This window comes from Gadus macrocephalus, chromosome 21, assembly GCF_031168955.1.
Source record: "Gadus macrocephalus chromosome 21, ASM3116895v1".
NCBI lineage: Eukaryota > Metazoa > Chordata > Actinopteri > Gadiformes > Gadidae > Gadus > Gadus macrocephalus.
The window spans coordinates 15,456,144-15,477,772 of record NC_082402.1 but is presented as its reverse complement, the minus strand read 5'-3'; the positions used below and the strand labels follow the sequence as shown (position 1 = coordinate 15,477,772).

General features: G+C 46.3%; 2 protein-coding genes across 2 annotated transcripts; one reads left to right on the top strand and one right to left on the bottom strand.

Annotated features, from left to right (window-relative positions):
• Positions 1 to 9,189: 9,189 nt before the first annotated feature.
• Positions 9,190 to 12,220, bottom strand: kcns3a (potassium voltage-gated channel, delayed-rectifier, subfamily S, member 3a). Its single transcript, XM_060041821.1, has 2 exons — positions 11,910 to 12,220; positions 9,190 to 11,322 (listed from the first exon to the last, which is right to left on the bottom strand). Exon 2 carries the CDS (start codon positions 11,316 to 11,318, stop codon positions 9,855 to 9,857), a length of 1,464 nt encoding a protein of 487 aa, XP_059897804.1. The 5' UTR covers positions 11,319 to 11,322; positions 11,910 to 12,220; the 3' UTR covers positions 9,190 to 9,854.
• Positions 12,221 to 12,852: 632 nt separating this feature from the next.
• LOC132450366 (uncharacterized) lies at positions 12,853 to 18,856 on the top strand. Its single transcript, XM_060042456.1, has 21 exons — positions 12,853 to 12,943; positions 13,041 to 13,102; positions 13,197 to 13,283; positions 13,361 to 13,479; positions 13,589 to 13,729; positions 13,884 to 13,991; positions 14,065 to 14,232; positions 14,573 to 14,669; positions 14,912 to 15,132; positions 15,257 to 15,413; positions 15,511 to 15,719; positions 15,821 to 15,935; positions 16,141 to 16,340; positions 16,448 to 16,562; positions 16,644 to 16,813; positions 16,898 to 16,977; positions 17,134 to 17,264; positions 17,486 to 17,672; positions 17,899 to 18,040; positions 18,603 to 18,699; positions 18,774 to 18,856. The coding sequence occupies exons 1-21, from the start codon at positions 12,927 to 12,929 to the stop codon at positions 18,854 to 18,856; spliced, it is 2,706 nt and encodes a 901-aa protein (XP_059898439.1). The 5' UTR covers positions 12,853 to 12,926.
• The last annotated feature ends 2,773 nt before the right edge of the window (positions 18,857 to 21,629 follow it).

The following is a 21,629-nucleotide window of genomic DNA, read 5'->3' as shown; positions in this document are numbered from 1 at the left end:
CAACAGAGTGTAATTCACTGTTTGGCACTTTAATTCCCCAAGGAAGGTTAGTAAACAAGATGTTAATCTATCACCTTAGTATCGTCCCAACCCCCCCCCCCCCCCCAACATGGATTAATGTTGGCTTTCATTTTATGAAGTGGTTGGTACTTTGTGTCGACGCTGCGAAATGGGGCAACTGAACTGCATCACTGAAACATATTATTTTTTATTCTAAATGAGTTAGCCCGGACTAAGATGATTAAACAGAGTTGGTGGTGGTGGCAGCCCAGCCGAATGCACTCAGTGTATGACTTCCTACATCCAGTCATTTCAATCAATTTCCTGCCTTCTCAGAGCGTACTTCCTGAGAGAAATCAATGGTCTTTTGTTTCTTGCTCTCTCCCCATTGGATGCTTTTACACAAAGAAATTCAAAGCCACCAGCTTCCGTAATTCAGACATCTCTGTAAGCGTAGTGGCGCCCTTCAGAGGAAACTTAGTGAAGGAAAACAGAACAGACGCCCCATGGCGCTCTACATCTATGAAATATATTCAGTTCTTTTTTACTACCAGATGATTAGGATGAGCTATGTCAGACAAGATATACAATTAGAAGAGTGCTTTAATGCTATAATATTTAGTTCCTAAATGTTATCTACATATCATATTGGATGCTTCAATTGTAAACACAACATTTTGACCCAGGTCTTGCAGTTATCAGTTTTTCTTTGCTTTTTTGCAGAGGTTCACATTTGAAACGCAACGCATGAATATTGATTAGATAAGGAGAAGCCTCACTCCATCAAACCGTGAACCACAACTCATCACAACCCTGATTAAAAGCACAACAGTGTGGCACTCGACACGGGAGCCTCATTTGCGAGGGAACTGTTTCCCCAAACAAGCCGAGCCGGCCGTTTTTTTCAACCGCTAGCTTCATGCTCCTTCAGGACAGAGACAAATCACCAGGACCATCTGATGGATTCCCACACGCCTATCTATCTATCATAGGGCATCTATCATATAGGGTCGTCAGCGAACGTCCTTCTCCTCTCGTAGGGCACGGAGATGGAGATGGAGGCAGCTGGGGGGGGGGGGGGCAGGTGTCTCAATAATTCACTACCATCTGTTGGCGCCACCTGCCCCACCTCTTCTGCTCTCACGGCAACTCGATATGATGTGGTGGAGACCTTGCACACATCTGGGAATGATGGAGGGATTCCTACCAGGGTGGCGGTGGTACTTGGGGGACGGGGCTGATGATGCTGGTGTTGGTGGTGGTACTGGGGTGGAGAGAGGCTGGTGGTGGTGGTTGTATTGGGAGGAGGGGGGGGGGTGGTGTTTGTATTGGGAGGAAGGGGTGATGGTGGCATTGGGAGAGGGAGTGGTGTTATGGGGGAGGGGGTGGTGTTGATATTTGTTTTGAGAAGGGGGTCTGGGGGTGGTTGTATTGGAGGAGGGGGTGATGGTGTGGTGGCCGTACTGAGAGAAGGGGGAGGGGGTGGTGCTATTGGAAGGGGGGGTAGTATTGTGCACGTGGGTGTCTGTGTGTGTTTTGGGGGGGGGTGATGGTGGTGATGGGGTTTGGGACGGGGAGAGGTGGGGATGAATAAGGCGTGGCTGATTAGCAGCGATGGTGGATTCCTCAGCATTATGGCTGCAGATCGATGTGGAGCTGGGCAGGCCGCCAGCATGCCATTAGTGATAGCGAGAGCAGACGGCGTGCTGAAAGGGACATGCTGGGTCTCATCTAGGGGCCGTGCCCCTCATCTAACGGTGAAGGGGGAACAACGAGGAAGCTCAGAAGTAGCGAGAAGAGCACTTCTTACATGAGAAATATGATTGAATAGACTGTTCCTAAAAATAAATATTAAGATATATAGGTACACAGGAGGAAAACCTCCCCCCATCCACCCCTCCATATCTCCAATCCTCATTCCATCCATACATAAATCTATCCATTCTGTAGTCTGCTTGCTGGCCAGGGTCACAGTTGGCAGGTCTGGATCCAACTCCCTGATGACTTGAATTAGATCATCGATTACAGACCACACACCAACGGAATGGATCAGATTAACAACAGTTGACGCACTGCATTTCATGGGTCGTGGGGAACTTGCAGAGAAACGCCAAGGTCTCAATAGAGAAACCGATGCAACCCCATCCTGTACCCTTTCCAAGCCGTAATCGGAGCAGTGAATCATCATAGCCGCTATCCCCAACTCTGGTTTTCTTTGTGATCTCGTATTTATAAGTGGTAACAGTCATGCGGTCAAAGCATGTCATATTTTAAATAAGGTGATTCTCCTTACTTCACATGGCTAAACATAAACCTCTCACTGTAACTTTGACTCTGTCCTCCAGTCAGGCGTCCCCCTCTCATCCGATCCAGCGGCGGGACGCCTTGGATTCAAACTGCTTCTGAAATTAATAATTTTCTCAAATAGTGCCTGCTTCAGCATAAACCGGAGGAAGTCATGCCTGTAGTTTCAATCTAGCCCAGATTGATGGGTGTCCAAACTGTTTATTGTTACGCTGTTTAGCTTTAGCTGCTAGAGAATAGCGTCGGGAGAGAGTGCTATCATCAGCACAAGTGTAATCCAATCAGGAGCTGCTTGCTTCGAAAGGCGAGCCGTCCTCAACGGAGGTCTTTCTGCCTGCATGGCTGCACGGCAACAAGTTATTTTGGCGAGCTCAGGCAATAAAAAACGTTTGCCACCTTTTAAACGTTGTTATCACACATTGTTGTTCACCCCAGGGTTTATTTTCTGTAAAGTGTATTTTGCAGAATATTGTTTCTTCGTAGTTATTGCCAATTTGGTGGAAAGTGAAGGGCTTCCCGATACAGTGTCCTCTGGAATGCCCGGTGTATAACCAATAGGCACCTTTTCAATAGTTGTGTGTAAAGCTGACTCCTGAGGCTGGGATTTAGAGAGAGAGAGAGCGGGGCCTCACTCTCTCAACAGCCCACCGCCCCCACCACCATTATCTCTCTTTATTGTGCACAGCAGAAGTCTATCAGCAGAAATAAGACTGTTGTTTCAAAAGGAAAAGCATAATAGGTTTGGTGTGAGAGAGAGAAAGGCTTCGATTTTTTTGAAATTGTTCGGCTTTCTTATCTTGACAAAGGCAATCAAAAAAATCTATGGTAAGAAAGCAAATCAAGCCTAAATATCTGATGAAAGCAATTTAAGCGGTAGATTTATGGGGACCCAACGACAGGGTTCAATGACTCCAAATCAATCTGCCTCCATTTAAGATGCTTAAGAACATAATAATTAAGGACTTCACAGCTCAGCTAAAACATCACTGGCGATCTGCCAGTTGCCCTGACTGCTGCCTTACTAAAAAGGATCTACAGGGCGGGTGGGGCTGAAGTAGTTTCACCGTTTTCATTGGTAACGCTTCTGTTTCCTGCCACGGGCTCTGTGTTTCCGCCGGGGTTATCGTTGTGACTGGGCGTGCACGTTGGCTCTGTGGGACAGCAGTAACACGATGCCCCGTGATACAGAGCCGCTGCAGAACAAGATCCTCCAGTTGATTGGGTTTGTGGGAAAAGAATAGTGTTGCCGGGCAACACTATTCAATTTGAAATTAAAAAATCTAATACTCAATAACACCTTTATGTAATATATATAATAACTGCTAATTCTGTGTAAATCTAGCCATAGCCCAAATTTGTTCACATTTTTTCAAACTGTGCTTGGACTTTAAAGCTATTATTCATGTTATTCTATATAATTTCTCATGTGATTTCCTTCCCCTATTAATTTCTTCTCTAAAACGTCTGTGGATTTGCCCATTTCTGTTTCAACAATAACAATGGACTTTCTTGTCCCCTTGCCCAGTGACCCACTGTGAACGTTTGGTCCAGAGCCTGTACAACTGTTGAGGTCACTCTGGTGTTGTGGGCTAGCGTCCGCACAGCCAGTCCGTTGCTCCATGGCTCTGTGTGCCAGGAAGCTAAATGTTTTTTTTCTTTCAGCGCATTGTCAGTCCGCTTACACCTGGGTCTGTTCGGCCTGCAGAAGACAGATCTATGCCTCACCACTTTGGCCTGTCCCCTAAATTGAGATCCCATGCCAAATCAACCTCCTTGAAAAGGAGAACCCCCCCAGTGTTATTTTACACTTATAACTGGATTATATAGCCATTACATTTGAGTGTTAGTGTGTGTATAGTGGATACAGATGCATAGTACGCATACATAACCCCCTTTAATAACCAATCCGGCAATACATGACCATTTCTAATTGGATGTATTAGCAATTAGCAAAGATGTATGTAGAATTACATTTTTGCAGTTACAGTAAGTGAGGTTAATGAAAAAGAACACTACCCTACTATCAAGTTGTTATTTATATTCTAAAACACTTTGTGAGAATAGTTCATTAGTTTGGGCTGAAAATGTATTTCAGCCAGCTGGTACTATTTAATAATTAAACAAAAATGTAACGAAAGAGACCAGTATCTGATACTGGTCATTTAGGGCGAGGCTAAACATCTGGGTAACTAACTTCAGGTTAGTGTGCCGACACCGGGGATCGAACCCAGTATGTTTTGGCTTGGAGTCAACCGACCCACAACAACAAACCCCTGTGACACACGAGCTGGATGTGGGATCTCCAGGGCATGTTGTGGCTTCATAACATCCTTTAAAAACAAGGGAAGGCAAGCAGAACGCCCCCCCCCCCCATCACCTTGAGAGGACACTGCAGGGCCCTGACACTGTAGCCATGGGGGAGGCAGAGAGAAGGAGAGAGAGAGAGAGAGAGAGGGGGGGGGGGGGGGTGAGGGGACATAAAGCGAGTGAGAGAGTCAGGGGGAGGAAGAGACAGAGAGTAAGAGAGAGGGGGGGAGGAGGGTTACATCATTACTTATAAATGAGACTATGTGATTACATTCGTTTCCACAAAGTACACAGCATTTCAAAGAGTGGATTGATCCAACCTTTAACAAATGTAAAAACAACACAACTGAAATAACCGGGACATTGTGCAAAATGACGTTATTTATGACGCAATTTGTCACCATTACAAATATTTATGAATACATTATTCCTAATAAAATATCTGTCTGTAGCAGAGCTGATGTATTGTCTCCGACCACGTTACATTGACCAACATGAACTCATGCAGCCACAACACAAAATGTCTCCTTAAATAGGTCTTCCCATTCTTGCCTGTGAGGGGTTAAGCCAAACGGAGGACAATGACTTTGACGTCATCATTCTTCATCGTCACTTTATGAGCTGCTTGGAATTAAGACTTGTTTAATGGCCTGCAAGTCACTGCAATATAAACACCATAACGTGGAAAGATTAAAACAAAGTTTAATTGTGTTGATTTGCAGTCCGAGGTGGGAATGACACAGCAGGGAGGGTCGTAACATCGATACCAAGGGGAAAGATCTTCATCGTGACAGCGTCTAGGTAATGGTCTCATGGGGGGGGGGGGGGGGGGGGGGGTCGTTTTATGGAGTCATTGACCTGAAGTTGTCATTCATCTTAGTTATTAGCCCCACTATTGCTGTGGCTCTGGAGGCCTTTCAACTGATCAATAATGATGTGATCATGGTCAGACATCCTCGGTTGCTTGCTAAAACATTTTGTGCATGGTGCGCACAAACAGACACACACACACACACACACACACACACACAATGCCGCATCGAAACATCCGTACACATCATGCTATTTGGTGAGCTCATTTCCCACATGGCTCCTTCAGAACATCATGGGTTTGCTCGCTACAGGCCCCCTCTCAAAACCTCCATGACAGCAGAGGTTTGAGCAGGATATGGAGCCGTATTGTCCTCCTCACATATCAACCCCCCCCCCCCTCCAGATACCCCATCATCTGAGTCATTAGCAGCCTGCACAATACCCCCCCAACCCTCTTTGCTACTGCCATAAAAGCCTTTTCTTTATCTCTTTCTAGCTCTCCTTCTCTCCCTCTCTCATTTGCACACACACACACACACACACACACACACACACACACACACACACACACACACACACACACACACACACACACACACACACACACACACATAAACACACACACACACGCACAGTTTCTCGCTCTCTCCATTTTAGGTCTCCCCAGATAAGGAGTGGCGCATGCTTGTTCATCCTCTCCGCTAAAAGCTTTGCAGCCCTCAGTCGCTGTTTCTCATCCCCTGCTCGCCTCAGCCACCAACACAGCTTCCGCCTCTGTCATGGGATGTAATAGGAGGGGTGTTAAATGATGCTTGAAAACATGAATGTGTGTCCTTTACGTATTAACGCAATCCACTTGGTTTAGCGTACCGTGCTTTTGTCACCTTGGTAAGTAGCTTTCAGAACAGCCTAGCGTAGCAATAATGTGTGCGTGTATGTGTGTGTGTGTGTGTGTGTGTGTGTTTGTGTCTGTGTGCATGCATGCGTGTGTTTGTGAGTGTTTGTGTGTGTGCATTCATGCGTGTTTGAGTCTGTGTGTGTGTGTGTGTGTGTGTGTGTGTCTGCGTGCGTGTGTGTCTTGTTCAGTGTTACCTTGCAGTGTTTACGCTGCGGCCAGTGTAACCTCTTCCAGCAAACAAGTTTTAAATTACTCTGCGGCAGCATGGGCAATTCCCCATGGGTGGAGAGGGGGAGGCTGCTGGGTGTTAAAGGGCTCAGTGCTGCTCGCTGTAGCCCTGCTTGAAGAGGCCCGACCAGCCCCCCACCCCACCGACACACACCCCGGGGCAACCCCCCCGCAGCGAGACGGAGAACGGGGCCCACCTGGGACAGCAGATCGCTCTTAGTCCCTCCCTTGGTAATGGCGAAAGGGTTTCAGTCTGTGATTCATAACAGCTAATCGCTAATGCCTTGTTCATTTTGTTTGGTTCAAGATGACATTAGGGTGGTCTGAGGTGGGATGAAGGTTAAGGTGGGATGGAGACAGGAAATGTCCATCTATTTTGATTTGTCTGATGCACAACAAACTGTTTTAGTGAGGTGTGAGTGTGATTATTAGCCTTACAAGCCGTTTTGAAAATCTGCCCCATATGACATCACTTGTCAACCTAGATCTGTGCTGCTTCATAGATTAGCAAGGTTTACTTCAGTCCACTGGGTAAGCTGGTAGACTGATCTATCCAGCACAGATCTAGGTGGACACACCCACAAGTTATGTCATATGGGGTAGATTTTCGAAACAGCTTGTAAGGCTAATCACACTCACACCTGGTGGTCTAATGTCCCCTTTAAAACCATGCCACTGATGTTAGTGTGACAGTGAAAGCGGTTATGATGAGCCTCGTGGCTAGAGATTAGCAGTCCAGCAAACCACAGTCGCAAAAAACCTAGAGGCTAAAGATCAGAGGAATAGGCCGTTGGTAGAGTCAGCAAATACTACAGCGTAATGAAGACAAATCCAACCAATCAGCGTGTGAGACGCTGCCATTTCCATTCAGCCAAACAAGGCTTCAACTGAATTCTCCTCTGAATTCACACGAGCGCCTGATAATCTCTTCAGGCTCATTCAGGGTCCGAGAAACCGCTCGTACGCTACCATTCCCCCACAAGCTATTAGGCAATAATTTGTAACCTGAAATGCTTCTGAAAATAGATCGATCAATGAATAAATAAAATAAGGAAACACTACATGATTTTACTTTTCCAGCTTTAAGGTAGAACTTTGTTCACCATCCATCATGGCAGTGACCTTTACTGTATGCTGCGATCCGAGCAACATGAGGGGACCCACCCCTTCTCTCTACATCCCCTGATGGCCAACGTTTGATCGCTGGGTTACACTTTGTTTAACCAAGCGAAGCTCAACATTGGATTATGAACATAGGATTCCCCCCAGACAGGGAGGTCCATCTCATTGATAGAGTTGGGGAGACACCGAAAATTGACGGTAAAGGTGAAGCAATCAAAACAGCTGCCAGTGAAGAGGTTCCCTTAGCCTTTAGAGGAAAAGTAGCCTAAAGCTAAGGACAAACCACCAGGGAAGTCACCAGTAAAACTGGCCTCACCTCTGATTAAGTCTACTCTGCTTGCTTCAGCTTTTAGCCACAGGAATGAGGAATGCCCAAAACACACTCAAACAGCCATAATTGTTTGAGAACTAGAAAACCATTTTGGCCATTGGTCCTCTTATTGGCGTTGTCAGCCATTATGAAAGCCAGTTCTGCTGGCCTTGTTCTTATGCTAATAACCCAACATTATCACATCCTCCCGACACTGGGCATCGAGCTGACCCTGGAGGCACAGTCATCAAACTCAGTCCATGGCATTAACAAATAATCAAAGTCGAATAAGCTTCTTTATTCAGTTTCGACTATCTGATCCTGGCTGCTTGTCTTAACAAAATCGATTTTGTTTCCTTAAAATGCAAATCATGCATCTTTGTAATGTGCTTTTTTTTTTGCCAACACATGGCCCTGAACAAATGCCTATGGTGTAATTATTCATGAGCATAATAAGCTAAACTTAAACAGCAGTTTCTTTCATAAAGAGTGGAGCTGGGTGAAGGGTTATCATGCGACACATTAGCAAGTAACTTTCAATTTAAAAAGGGAAAAGGGAAAGCAGACATTGCAGTTATCCTTTTTTTTTGCACCTAGCTGCAATTACCCAGTTATTCATGTGTGTGTAGTGTGTGTGTGTGTGTGTGTGTGTGTGTGTGTGTGTGTGTGTGTATATATATATATTTTTTTTTTTTGTGTGTGTCTGTGTGTGTGTGTGTGTGTGTGTGTGTGTGTATATTTGTGTGTATGTATATGTGTATGTGTATGTGTATGCGTATGTGTGCCCCTGCTGTGATTTGGACAGATGAATGAAGGAACTGTGAGGGGAGCAGCTCATATGAGCAGGATTGACGGAACGGGGCAGGAAATCTATAGCTATAAAGATGTAGAAAACTACAAGCATACAAATCCAATGCCTCCTTTCTCCAAAACCCCTTTTGGAGACTATTTTATATAAAAGAGGAGATAGAGTTAAAAGTCAAATGTATATTGAGGGATACATAATGCAACCAGTAAGACATATGTGTGTTTGTATTTATATATACACACACTTCACTTACATTATTTATTTTGTTGTAAATATGCAAAGTAGTAATTATTCAGATGTTTTGACAGGAGCTCTGTTAGACACCAAAGTAGCCTCGAGTAAATCAGGTGAATGAGGATGCCATAGCTTTTATGATACCGTCATAAGTCAGATACATGGTTATTGGTTGACTGGTATTTTATTACATTTCTGAAACTGTTATTTTAAAACCCTTGCATGGCATGCCACAACGTTGAATTAGATGGAAATTCTACATCTTTACTTGCTCAGTAAAATAGATATGTGGCCAATTGGAGATGTATCTCTTATGTGCCGTATGAATGTAATCACCTATGCTAAACAACTACTTACCTAATGTATTTTTAAAAAGCCATTTTGCTTGTTCATGCCCATTTGGAATTGACATGGGCCATGCTCATCCATCATTTGGTGCATTTAGTGTCAGTCCCACTTTCAACTTTTCTATTTTTGAATGTAATCCTTGCCCGGAGTCTCACAAAGCGGACCAATCGATGCAGAGCATTACCTGGAGGAACATTAACGTTATGGCACACATGCATCATTTTTATCCTCATCTGGGGCAGAAAAAGGTCCCGCCAACCTGGAAGCTAGAATTGAATAATTATACTTCTAATCTTTCGGTCTAAACGGTCAGATGTGCTGACCGTTTAGGTCAAAAATGAAATGTCTAATCCATCTTATCCAAGAAGGAGCTACAGGAGGCATGGCTAACGACAGGAGAGCTGTCCCCTGAAAGGCTTCCCTATGCACTGCATCTATAAAGCAGCTAGATCCACAGTGGTAACAGTCACTTTGATGCCCCCTTAATCTACCTCCCGGACCCTTGAAGCATGCGTCCCACTCCCTAAGCTGCTCAGGCTGCTTTTGAAGGCCAGGCCTCCGATGAAGGGGTACATGCTGTGGGTGTACAGGTCTCGGATGTCGTAGTACGGCAGGTCCACCGCCTCCTGCTGCCTCTTCTCCTGGCTCAGGTTCAGCTTCTCCAGCGCCTTGTTCCTCTGGTAGTACTTGGAGAACTTGTTGAAGATGATGGAGATGGGCAGGGCCACCACCAGCAGGCCACATACGATGCACAGCGTGGCCACGATCTTCCCTGCGAACGTCACGGGGCAGGTGTCCCCGTAGCCCACCGTGGTCATGGTGATGGTGGCCCACCACCAGCCCACCGGGATGGTCCCCAGGTCCGTGTCGTCGTCCTCCTTCTCTGCAAAGTAGATGAGCGCAGAGAATATGGAGATGCCCACGGAGAGGAAGAGCAGGAGCAGGCCCACCTCCTGGTAGCTGTGGCGCACCGTGGCCCCCAGGGCCCGCAGGCCGATGGAGTGGCGGGCCAGCTTGAGGATCCGGAAGACCCTCATGAGGCGCAGGACCTGCACCACCTTGCCCACGTTCTCCAGGTCCTCGTTCTCCTCCGAGTGCTCCCCGTCCGTCTCGAAGGCCAGCGTGATGTAGAAGGGCAGAATGGAGGCGATGTCGATGATGTTCAGCGGGTTCCCCAGGAACTTGCGCTGGGACGGCGCGGCGATCAGCCGCAGGATGAACTCGGCCGAGAAGCAGGCGATGCAGATGCCCTCCACCACGGCGAAGGCGGGGTCTTCGATGGGCTTGTCGTTGTCGTCGGTGCGCTGGAACTCGGGCATGCTGTGCACGCACATGGCCACGATGGAGGTCAGCACCACGGCCAGCGACGCCACGGCGATCACCTTGGCGGAGCACGAGTGCCCCGGGTCCTCCAGCCGCAGCCACATGTAGCTCCGGGTCTCGCCGCACCACGCGCCCTTGAACTTGTCCAGGTCCTTGTCCAACCCTGAGAGCTCCTCGAAGGACGAGTCCAGGCTGGGCTGTTGCTGGTCGTCGCTGCGCACGTCCCACTCGCGGTCCTCGATGTACTCCTTGCGCTCCTGGTACCAGCCGCTGCAGCAGGGGCTCAGGTAGAGCTCCTGGATGCCCCAGTACTCGATCTCCTGGCTGAAGGAGTAGACGCACAGCTCCTCCATCATGTGGATGCAGCCCGTGCGGTAGAAGTTGAGCACACACAGGAACATACGGGGGTTCCGGTCGAAGTAGTACTCGCCGTCGGCGGGGTTGTAGTCGTCGCACAGCTCCAGGATGCCCAGCTCGCCCTGGCAGCGCAGCAGCTGGGCCAGCCGCGTGTGCGGGAAGCGGAGCAGGGTGTCCCGCTCTACCTGGTGCCGCTCCCCTCCCACGTTGAGGTGGACGCGGTCCTCGTCGCTCCCGCGCAGGTGGAGGATTTGGCCGTACCCCATGGTGCTGAGGAGCCGCACGCCGGAGAAGTGGTTGAAGTAGTAGTAGTAGTAGTAGTGGGAGTGGTAGTAGTTGGTCAGAAAGAGAGATGGAAGATCAGTTGAGGGTTACAGTGACATTTGGATTATTGTACATAAACATAACGGAAATATAAATAAAGGCAATAAATGGCAGCTGTACTGTAAACATCAGGAGCACAAAAACTGTATTCCAGATTGAATCGGTTATTCATTTTGAGGGCATCGCTTGTGAAGTAAATTAGTCTTCTGAAGAAAATCAATAGAGCGCAGCAGTAGGAGAGCCGCCGCTGCCTCTCCCGAGGCTCACGTAGGCCTGGAGATCATCACTCCTCGAATCACTAACTTCAAATAAAACGACAGGCAACAAATTTAAAATGAGCCCAATGCATTTATCCAACGCAATTATTACAATGGTCCGGTTAAAAATTGTAAATGTTAGTGAAACATGTATACTTAAACGAAGATTAAGTTTTGCGGAACTACTACAAGCAATTGCCAAACGTCAACACACGAAAAACAAATCGGAAAAAACAGGGGTTTGTTGGTTATCAAAGGGGTGAAGTTAAAACCTACCTTTTAACGCAGCATTTCTTTCCATTAAAGTAACGCTTGGTAAAGTTTCCTCATGCACATTCCGGGTGCTTGTGATTTAGGTAAATGGATGAAAGTCGGTGAAGCCTGCCGCGGCGCATCGACAGGGTGACTTGATTCGGTTCAACTGGACGGTCTGCCTGCAGGGAGGAGGCAGGGGGGGCGGCACGCGGCTCTGGGTGATCTTCGCCTGAGGAGGGAGGGGCAAGTGAAGAGGAGAGGGGCTAGAGAAGAGAAGAGGAATGTGATGGAAGTGGGAGGGAGAGCTGGACCTCATACTGTATATCGCCTACATACATATCTCATGATTCTAAAATATTCATTATGCCAAAAATGTAGGCCTCTTGACGCCTATTTAAGATGGTCTTTGCCGAGGAGTTGGTCATTGAAGGGATCATTACCAATTTAGTGAAAGTGTAGTCCAGAAATCTTCCAGCATTTGCAATGTTTATACCCCAATTAAATTAACGACATTCATTTAAAAAGACCATGCAGGTAGACCTAGACACCGTGAAGATAAATGGCCCTTAAAAGTAACACAGAATCAACCAACAGGTTTGCATCATTGGACAATGGACATTGATCAGTGAAGAGTCTTATTATTTTCTTTGTGGAGTGAAGGCTTAGTGGTTGATATTTTCGGTTTTCTAGATAGTCTTCTGAGCTATATTAAATTTAATTCAATTATATCATGAGGGTGTAGTATGCAAATTCTTATTATTATTAAAATCAAACAATGTGGAGGAAACTCAAACACAGATTAGCGTATATTTCATTATGCTAGATTACCTGCCCCTTTTTTAGTCCGGAATAATCCAGTTTAGGATAACCGTCCAACCTGCACGCTCTTATCAATTAGTCTGATTGGGCTGAATACAGAACACCTGGTTATGGATTTATTTGCGACACAAAACTTTCCTGTTTGACAGTCAATCCTTATAAATAGTTGGAGCAGGGCAGGGAGAAAGTATTATCGATTGGGCCACTCACTCTCTTGACATGGGTCCTTACAGCAGGTTTGGCCTTTTAATAGAATTTCTTTGACATAGTTTACTTTTGATACAGCTCCTCTAGTTCGATGTCTTTGTTTTAAAATGTATTTTGATGTTTCAGATGGCTGGTCTCGTGCCTGATAATAGTTGTAACCATACAAGCAGAAACAAAGCCCTCTATAAGTATGCACTAGTCTTTAAAGTTACTCAATCGTTGTCAATCCATGTCTGGGTCTTTGCTGTGTAATTCTGATCGGTGGTCTGTGTTGTTCTCCAGGCATCCAGGTAGACTGTTTAGGAAATGTTATGCGTGTGATTGCTGGTCCACTCGGTCTTAATTTTCTGGAAGTTTCTGTTGGTTACAGTAAGTTGTCAGATCTATCTATCAAGTACTTTGGCACTGCATCTGTAGATGTGTGACTACATCGGCTGTGTCCTTAGATAATTCCATCATCCCTGTTACCCAACGCCTGGCCTCTCAATGTGGCATCAGCCTGTGGAACCACCCGGGACACATCGAGCTCTACGTCTCCCTGCAGAACTGCTTCGCTCACAATGTGGTAACGTTGGCCATTAAAGTCCTCCCATGACTAACTGTCAGTAACAACGTTTTGGGTGGCAGTACTCCGATTTAGATTACGATCAGCCTTTTCTAACGTATTCCTGCAGGAAGATAGAGAATTCACCACCACTCTCAATCTACGGGTCTATGGTGCCGCGGTTGAGGAGGAGACGTACCATGTATCTGACACGTGTCACTATCCCGCATGGGCCTCCCGAGAAATAATCTGTGACCGCGACTATATGGAGGCAAGTGAATGCAGAAGGCTACTGCATGGGGGGAGGGGGTACATCAAAGGACGCATAGGGGGAGGTTGGGGGGGGGGGGGGGGGGGAAATCAAGGCTGGGACACTTGACATTGCGGGGTAGGGCGATGTCTCTGACTGGCATTCTTCGTTCTAGGTGTCTGTGAGGAGGGCGCTTCAAGATGATTCCCAACCTATTCCCTTCTCCCCTCTGAACGAAGAGTTGAACAAGCCGGCTGACCCTCGGCGATCCGCTGAACACATGGTCTGGCCGCTGTGAGCTGTGAAATATGTCTGTCTAAATGGTCCAATGAGTTTGACTGATGTGTGCTCCCCAGGACCGGCACAGCAGCGCCTTCCAGATCAAAGCCATTGTGTTCTTCAGCCCTGATGAGAGGCCCATGAGTGTGACCCAGGCCCTGGGGAAAGGCTATGGGGTTACAAACGGACCTACTCGATTGGTTGTGCGAGGCTCTCCGACTGCACCAGAGGCCTACCAACAAGATGTAAGTGAGCCTGATTCCTTGGTTTGGACTGGAGTCTATAATGACACTGGGGGCGGGGTTGCTCTTTACGTAGATAGTAGGGTGATGCCGAGTGATAAACATGACCAGCTTTTGTCTCGGTCTAGGCAATGGGATGTCTTCAATAATCCAATTATTATAATCTACTACGTTCACCACTCGATTTCCTTAGAGGTTTACCATTTTGAACTATGTAATGGATACACGGCCACTTTTAAGGATATTCTGCGGCAAACATAAGTTTGACTGTTCAAATTAGAGGCATGCCAAAATATAAATTACAATATTGTAAATGAAATGTGTTGTCCTCTGCTTTTTACAGGTGGCCGGGGTTCCTATGACCATTCTTCACACGTCAACCATATTTGAGAAGAAGTGGATAGCCTCTCAGATTGACACTGCTGTAGCCTGTCCGACAGGTCAGTTGGTTCATGGGACTTGTGCTCTGATGTTGTATGTAAGATCTGAAGAGTAGAAGGCAATAAGATCTTGAAACTAAACAACCTGAAATGTTTTTACTTCACACAACTGTAATTGAAGGGCAACCTGTATTCCCTGACTCAGTTACAGAAAATATTTCTGACCCTACACTGAACCATGGCTTTCTCAAATTAGGAGAGGAATAGAGGACCCTTAATAACTAACTTGGGTTCCTTTGCAGGTGGCTTCTCCGTCACGGACAACACCATCTCCTGGTTTATGCCCAGGCACATTGACCCACTCATCTCCGCTGACAGGTTCAAGCTGTTGGAAGTGCACATGGGTGTCAATGGCCAAAGGCTGGATGCTGAAGAGATGGCTGCCAGGCAGTACACTCTAGTCATCAATGATGTGCACATCATCACTAAAATACCTGTGGGGGCCATCGGTGGCTACATGAAGGTCTGTTTGACACTTTTAACCCAATTAGGATTGTCTTTCACAGGGGGATGTAATTAATTCTTTCCTGAGGGTTATTTGAGGACAAGGGGAGCTACTGTGAAACATTGACCAATCCCTCGTGCAGAGCGCCGTTAAGGACAACGAATACTACACGTCATACACGATTGCGCCGATGCTAGAGTTGCTGTGGGCTGAAGACATGACTGGGGAGGTGACCAGATACAAAGTCCTCTTCTCAATCACCACGCCGATGGCGCACATGCAGCCACAACTAATCGACAGTGAGTGCTCTTGCATCTGTGTGCTCATTGTGGAAAACAAAATGGAAGCTCTCTCTACATCCCACCCCGTAATGCACCCCTCCACTGTTCCCCACAGACACCGTTCAGGGTGAGCACTTGTTCAGGGTGTCTCTGGGGACTTTTGCGGCTGACGTGGTGTTGTGGAACATAACCCTCTCCGGCGTGGTTCTGTCTGTGGCCGAGTGCAACGCCAGGGGCTTTAATGTTCAGGAGCTGGGCTCCCAAAACGGCTTCAAGACCTTCACACTGCAAGTGCCCTTCACGGACCCCCTTGTGTTGAAAACTGTAAGCTTCCTCCATCACCTTGAAGTTTAATTCAATTAAGCTTGGTTTGAAGTTATTTAAGCGGAGCCTCAACCTAATTTTGTGTTTTATCTTTCAAATAGAACGAAGAGGGGACGACCCTCTATTCTCTTCATTTGGTCTTCGGCCTGCACGTTTTGCACGATTCTTCTCCGCTTGCTTACGCTGTGGATCTGGAGTCTAGGGTGGTAGATCAAGGTGTGCTCTAGCAGAGGAGAGGCTTAGCCTACAAATACATTACAACTCGAATGCTTAACATTGGGCATTAACTATAAAAAAAATTATCACGTGAATAAATGGCCCACATGAAATTCTGATGGAAAAGATTTCTATCTCCAGTTGAAGCAAAAATACACTTTTACAGTAGTTACTGCATCAGTTTCCATATGTGCTTCACATGCAGTGGCTCCTGTGCTGTCTGGTAGCTGTGCTCATGAGAACTTCGACATCATAGTGAATTACGGGACACCAGACTTCCACTTTCAAATTGTTTTGGGCAAAAGATTGCTGACCCCGACCCTCGCTCAGCAATATGGCCTGACTGACCATGGAACGCATATCGCTTTTGCGGTGCCGTTTACAGACCAGAGTGCCGTGTTTGAGGTACGGGCCAAATGCTTCCCAGCGCTATGGTTGCATATCCTTATGATGCCCCTCATGGCTATAAATGTTAAACATCATTTGGTAAATCCCCCCCCCCTCCCTTCCAGGTGATTGAACATTCTCACATCAAAAGCAGGCTAGATATGGCTCTGCGCTATCCAGAAACCAGTGAGGTGTTTCAAGCGTTTTCGGTCTCTTGCAGTTTTCCCTCCACTCTAACAGGTTGGTTAAAAAAAAGAATACAGGGATGGTTTTAAATCTGTCAAAACAATCGATTCAGATTTTTTTTCTTTTACCGTTCAGAATGCTATCCAAATGGCACCATGACTGCGATGGCTGTCAAATTTGAGTCTGTTCCTAAGATGAACCTCAGTCAGCTGACCCTCAACGACCCCACCTGCGGCCCAGTCTACACGGACGACCGATTTGCTTCCTTCACCTTTTCAGTCAACTCCTGTGGAACCACCAGAAAGGTAGAGGGCCTCGGTTTACTTTTGTTTAAAATTCTTTAAGTTGTCCACTGAATAAGCTTGCATGAGTCTCGTTTTTCTTCTTAGTTTCTATCCAATGTGTTGCTGTATGAGAACGAGATCTCTCTCCCAGAGTCAATGACTGGGGTAGATGACCCTGAATACGAGTGAGTTCTACTAGAAATGCTTGCCTGACAACTATTGGTTACCAAAATGCATGCAAGACCTCAAGTAACCCTGGCCTTTGAAGAGGCCTGCTAGGCATAGTGGTACTGCTGGAAGTGTGTAATCGTCTTTTACCTTTTTTATAATCACTTGCGCAGGTTGAAGGTTAAGTGCTACTATGCTTACAACGCCACAAACTCTCTGAGCTTCATCGCCGCACACGCAAACAATGAGCCGTATGCGGAACCTGCGGGAGGGGGCCTGGAGGTGGTGATGCGCATGGCCTCAGGTAGGGTTCCTCCTAGATGTCTGGGCCTCTCCCTGAGTGTTGCTGAGCAGAACTGGCATATGTAAACAGATGGACAAACCGAAGGATACTTTATTTTTTAACCCCCCCCCCCCCCCGCTTGAACACTATTACCCTTTTTACTTATGTTATCCTCCTATTTTATAAGTGTCTGTCTGTTACTGATGGCGTGAAATGTAATGCTTTGGTACGGTTTGTTTTAGATGAATCCTACACAATGTTCCATGGACCTGAGGAATACCCTATCCCAAAATGCCTCCAAGAGCCTTTCTTTTTCGAGGTGGAGCTGATTTCCACCAACCCCCATGTGTCATTGGAGTTGGAGAACTGTTGGGCAACACTGACGGCTGACAGCTCATCCCTACCCAGATGGAATCTTATTATTAATGGGTGACTGAACATCTAGAACCATGAAATGCATTTTAAATGTTTAGTATCTGGGGAACATGGACGCTAAGCCCAGGGCTGTTTTGTGTTTTTCTTCAGTTGATGATGTAAAGGGATGGCTGCTGTGATATTAATGTTGCAACATTTTTTAAACCATGATCTGTAGGCAATGATGGGAGTGCCATCTGCAGATAACCGCAGTATAATTCTCTTTTCGAAATGCCTCCAGATGTCCGAACCTACTGGACCCAAACAGGGTGGTGTTCCATCCCGTCTACACTGACTCCAGAGTGCAGATCCCCTCCCACTACAAACGCTTTGAGGGCCAGATGTTTGCCTTTGCCATGGACCAAGATTTCTTGAGTGATCAGGTAACATCAAAATGGAAAGTGTTTGGTTTTTAAAGGGACACTGTAATATTTTAAGTCATTTATTACCTCAAATCAACGTATTCATAAATAAGTCCTCATTGGTGTAGAATTCTCTGCCAAAAATCTCACTAATCCTCCTGAGCGAAGAATAATTAATATGTAGTAACATAGGACGGGTAAGCTTCATGGAGGCTTCCATGTTCCGGTCTATGAACTGCCGAGAGGGACAAAAAGCATTACTTGGTACAGGAAATGCAAACACGTTTTCACTCTGAGCCAGCGTGAATGATAACTGAAATAATTCACTATCTTGCTCGAGAAATAGGTACTCATAAATCATTAGCTTACACTAATGATTCAGTTTGAAATAATGAACCTAATGACTCGATGAGGTAGCATTGGATGTCATGACACAGCTTCTTGGCACATACTGCCCTCCGTAGTTTTTGAACAAGCGAGCACTATTGGCTTGAATGCAATATACAATTGTACCACTAGATGGGAGTAATTTTTACAGTGTCCCTTTAAAGCTAATATGTAATTGCATAAATCTCCCTTATAGCTATTTGTCCATTGTGACGTGGTGCTGTGTGATGCCAATAACATTATGGACGGGCCATGCAGCGGCCAGTGTCCAAGTCACGGTAATGAAATCGATGGTATGTATGACTAAGATAACTGAATTGGCCAATTGTAATTTCCACACCCTTAACCCTCTCTATGATTTTGACAGGTCTGCGACGTCCGGGTCAAAACCGTGTACAAAGTTCCCATGAGTTATCTTCTGGACCCATTTCTATAATAAAGAACAATTAATTACCAAGTCTCTGTGGTGTGTATTTCTTAAAGGAGTCATATTATACCACCAGGTGTGAGTGTGATTAGCACATTGGGGAGGAAGGTATTAGAAAGAGGAATGAGACGCTAAGACAACATATTTTTAAACTTGGGGTGAATGACTATAATGCTGATTGTGTTAATTTGTACTTTTCAATTGAAGAGCTGCGCAGAGCCATAAATAAAGGGGGGAAAACGGCACCAGGGAAGGACGGCATAAGCTATGAGATATTTAAAAGAATAGGTGATCCAGTGGTGGAAGAAATGTTAGCACTTATGAATACTGTTTGGAAGGAAGGAAGGCTTCCATTAGCCTGGAAGCAGGCAGTGGTGGTCCCAATTTTAAAGCCTGGGAAAGAAGCAGAGCAGCCAGGGTCATATAGACCCATTGCACTAACAGCAGTGATGTGTAAAATAATGGAAAGAATGGTGACGGATAGGTTAGTATACAAACTGGAGAAGGAGGGGTGGTTCACACTAATGCAAAGTGGGTTTCGCAGAGGAAGAAGTACCATGGATTCTGTGATCTCCCAGGATTCGGATGTAAAGAAAGCCATGGTTAAAGAGGGAGTAGTTGCAGTGTTTTTGGATATCGAAAAGGCTTATGACATGTTGTGGAAGGAGGGGCTCTTCATTAAGCTGTACGATGCAGGGATTCGAGGGCGTATGCTGAACTGGGTACAGGACTTTTTAAAGGACAGGGTAATTCAGGTAAAGGTAGGGGAGGCGATGTCGAATGGCACATGCGTTGAGAATGGAACACCACAAGGAAGTGTAATAAGTCCGGTTTTATTTAATGCAATGGTGAATGACATTTTTAAAGACATTGGATCAGGGTTTGGTTTCTCATTGTTTGCAGACGGCGGAGCAGTGTGGAAAAGAGGCAGGAACATCAAACGCATAACAGAGAAAATACAGGAGGCATTAAATAAAATAATGGACTGGGGAAGCAGGTGGGGTTTTAAGATATCAATAGAAAAAACAAAATGTTGTATTTGGCAATAAGGTTTATTAATGTATGGGCAAGCAGAGGTTAAAAGAGTTTAAATTATTGGGAGTAGTGTGTGATGAAAGATTGACCTTTAAAAAGCATGTAGATAGCATTGTGAGCAAGTGTGAAAAAGTTATAAATGTCATGCGGTCCCTATCAGGAAGTTTGTGGGGTGCTGGCCAGGATATACAGATAATGATTTACAGGGCAATGGTCAGATCGAGGATAGATTATGGGTGTTTGTGTTATGGGACGGCAGCAAAAACAATTCTCAAGGGACTTGATGTAGTGCAGGCAAAGGCACTGAGAGTTGTCTGTGGGGCCTACCGTTCCACCCCAATTGCAGCTTTGCTTGTAGAGATGGGGGAGACCCCATTGGGTATCAGAAGGTCTAAGCTGGCAATGCAGTATATCTGTAAATTAAGGGGACATCAAGGGGAGAATGTGGGGCATCTGGCTTTGGAAGGTGCATGGGAGTGGGGAGGAGCAAGGAGTGTTTCATTTTTAAAGTTAATGAGATGGGGAGGATGGAGTTTGGGGAGGAGGGGGTGGCCCCTATAGTTCACTAGCCGGCAATACCACCATGGATTCTACCGGTGCCAGAGATAGATCTGAGTGTTTTGGCGTATGACAGAACTGCAACATTTGGGGGCATTGTAAGGGAAAGGATAAATACACGGATGGGGCCCAAGACCCAAGAACTGGGAAGTCTGGGTTTGCTTTTTGCATCCCAGATTTGGATGTGAGCAGGTATAAGCGACTGTCTGAGGGGGTTTCAGTTTATACCACAGAGCTGCTTGCTATAATCTGGGCTATGCAGTGGGTGGAGGAGGTGAGGCCAGGCCCAGTGGTGATATGTTCTGACTCTGCATCAGTGCTGATGACCTTGAAGGAGGGAGGGCTTGGAGCCAGGTCGGACCTCATGGTGGAGCTTCTTACCCTGATGCACAGGATTGAGCAGGCGGGAGAGTTAGTGGGGTTCTTGTGGGTCCCAGCCCATGTGGGGATAGAGGGGAATGAGCTAGCTGATGGAGCAGCGAAAAGGGCTTTAAGAAGGGAAAAGGTGGACGTAAAAGTGAGGCTGGGGTTAACTGAGTTTAGGTCAATCATAAAGAGGAACATCATGGCTGTGTGGCAGGAGGAGTGGGATCGGGAAAAGAAGGGGAGGCATTATTACAGCTTGCAGAAGTCAGTCACAAGGAGCCAGTGTTTTCTGGGAAAAGAAAGGAGGCATACAGTCATGATGACCAGACTGAGGTTGGGGCATTGTGGACTAGCATGGGACTTACACAAAATTGGGAAACATGAGGATGGACTGTGTGGGGAGTGTGGCAAAAACCAAACAGTGGAACATGTCCTGATGGAGTGTGCAGGACTCGCACTGGAGAGGGAACGGCTGTATGCAGCGGTGGGCACAACACCCGTTACTCTGAGGAGCCTTCTGGGTCCCATCGAGGACCAGCGTGGGATTGTAAAAGCTGTGCTGGAATTGATGGCGGCCACTCGACAGATAAAAATGGACTGAATGCGGTTTGGAATTTTGTTTTTGTTTTATTTTTTGTTTTGTTTTTGTCCTGTGGATGGCAGCAATGTGCCGCAAAGGCATACAGTCTGCCGGAAATGAAAGGAAGAAGAAGAAGAGTGTGATTAGCCTAACATGGTTCAATTGTCACAATTACCTTTTGGGGTTTCTACAAGGGTCAATAATGCGACTGAAATTTGACAGAACAGTGCCTAAATTAGTTTGTTCATCTTTGGGTG

What these genes read in the sequence shown, in the direction of transcription:
- kcns3a (XM_060041821.1), bottom strand. Translation starts at nt 11,318, where the DNA reads ATGGGGTACGGCCAAATCCTCCACCTGCGCGGGAGCGACGAGGACCGC.
- LOC132450366 (XM_060042456.1), top strand. An exon ending in ACTGCTTCGCTCACAATGTG is followed by an intron (nt 13,480 to 13,588) that starts GTAACGTTGGCC and finishes GTATTCCTGCAG; the next exon opens with GAAGATAGAGAATTCACCAC. An exon ending in CAGAGGCCTACCAACAAGAT is followed by an intron (nt 14,233 to 14,572) that starts GTAAGTGAGCCT and finishes TGCTTTTTACAG; the next exon opens with GTGGCCGGGGTTCCTATGAC.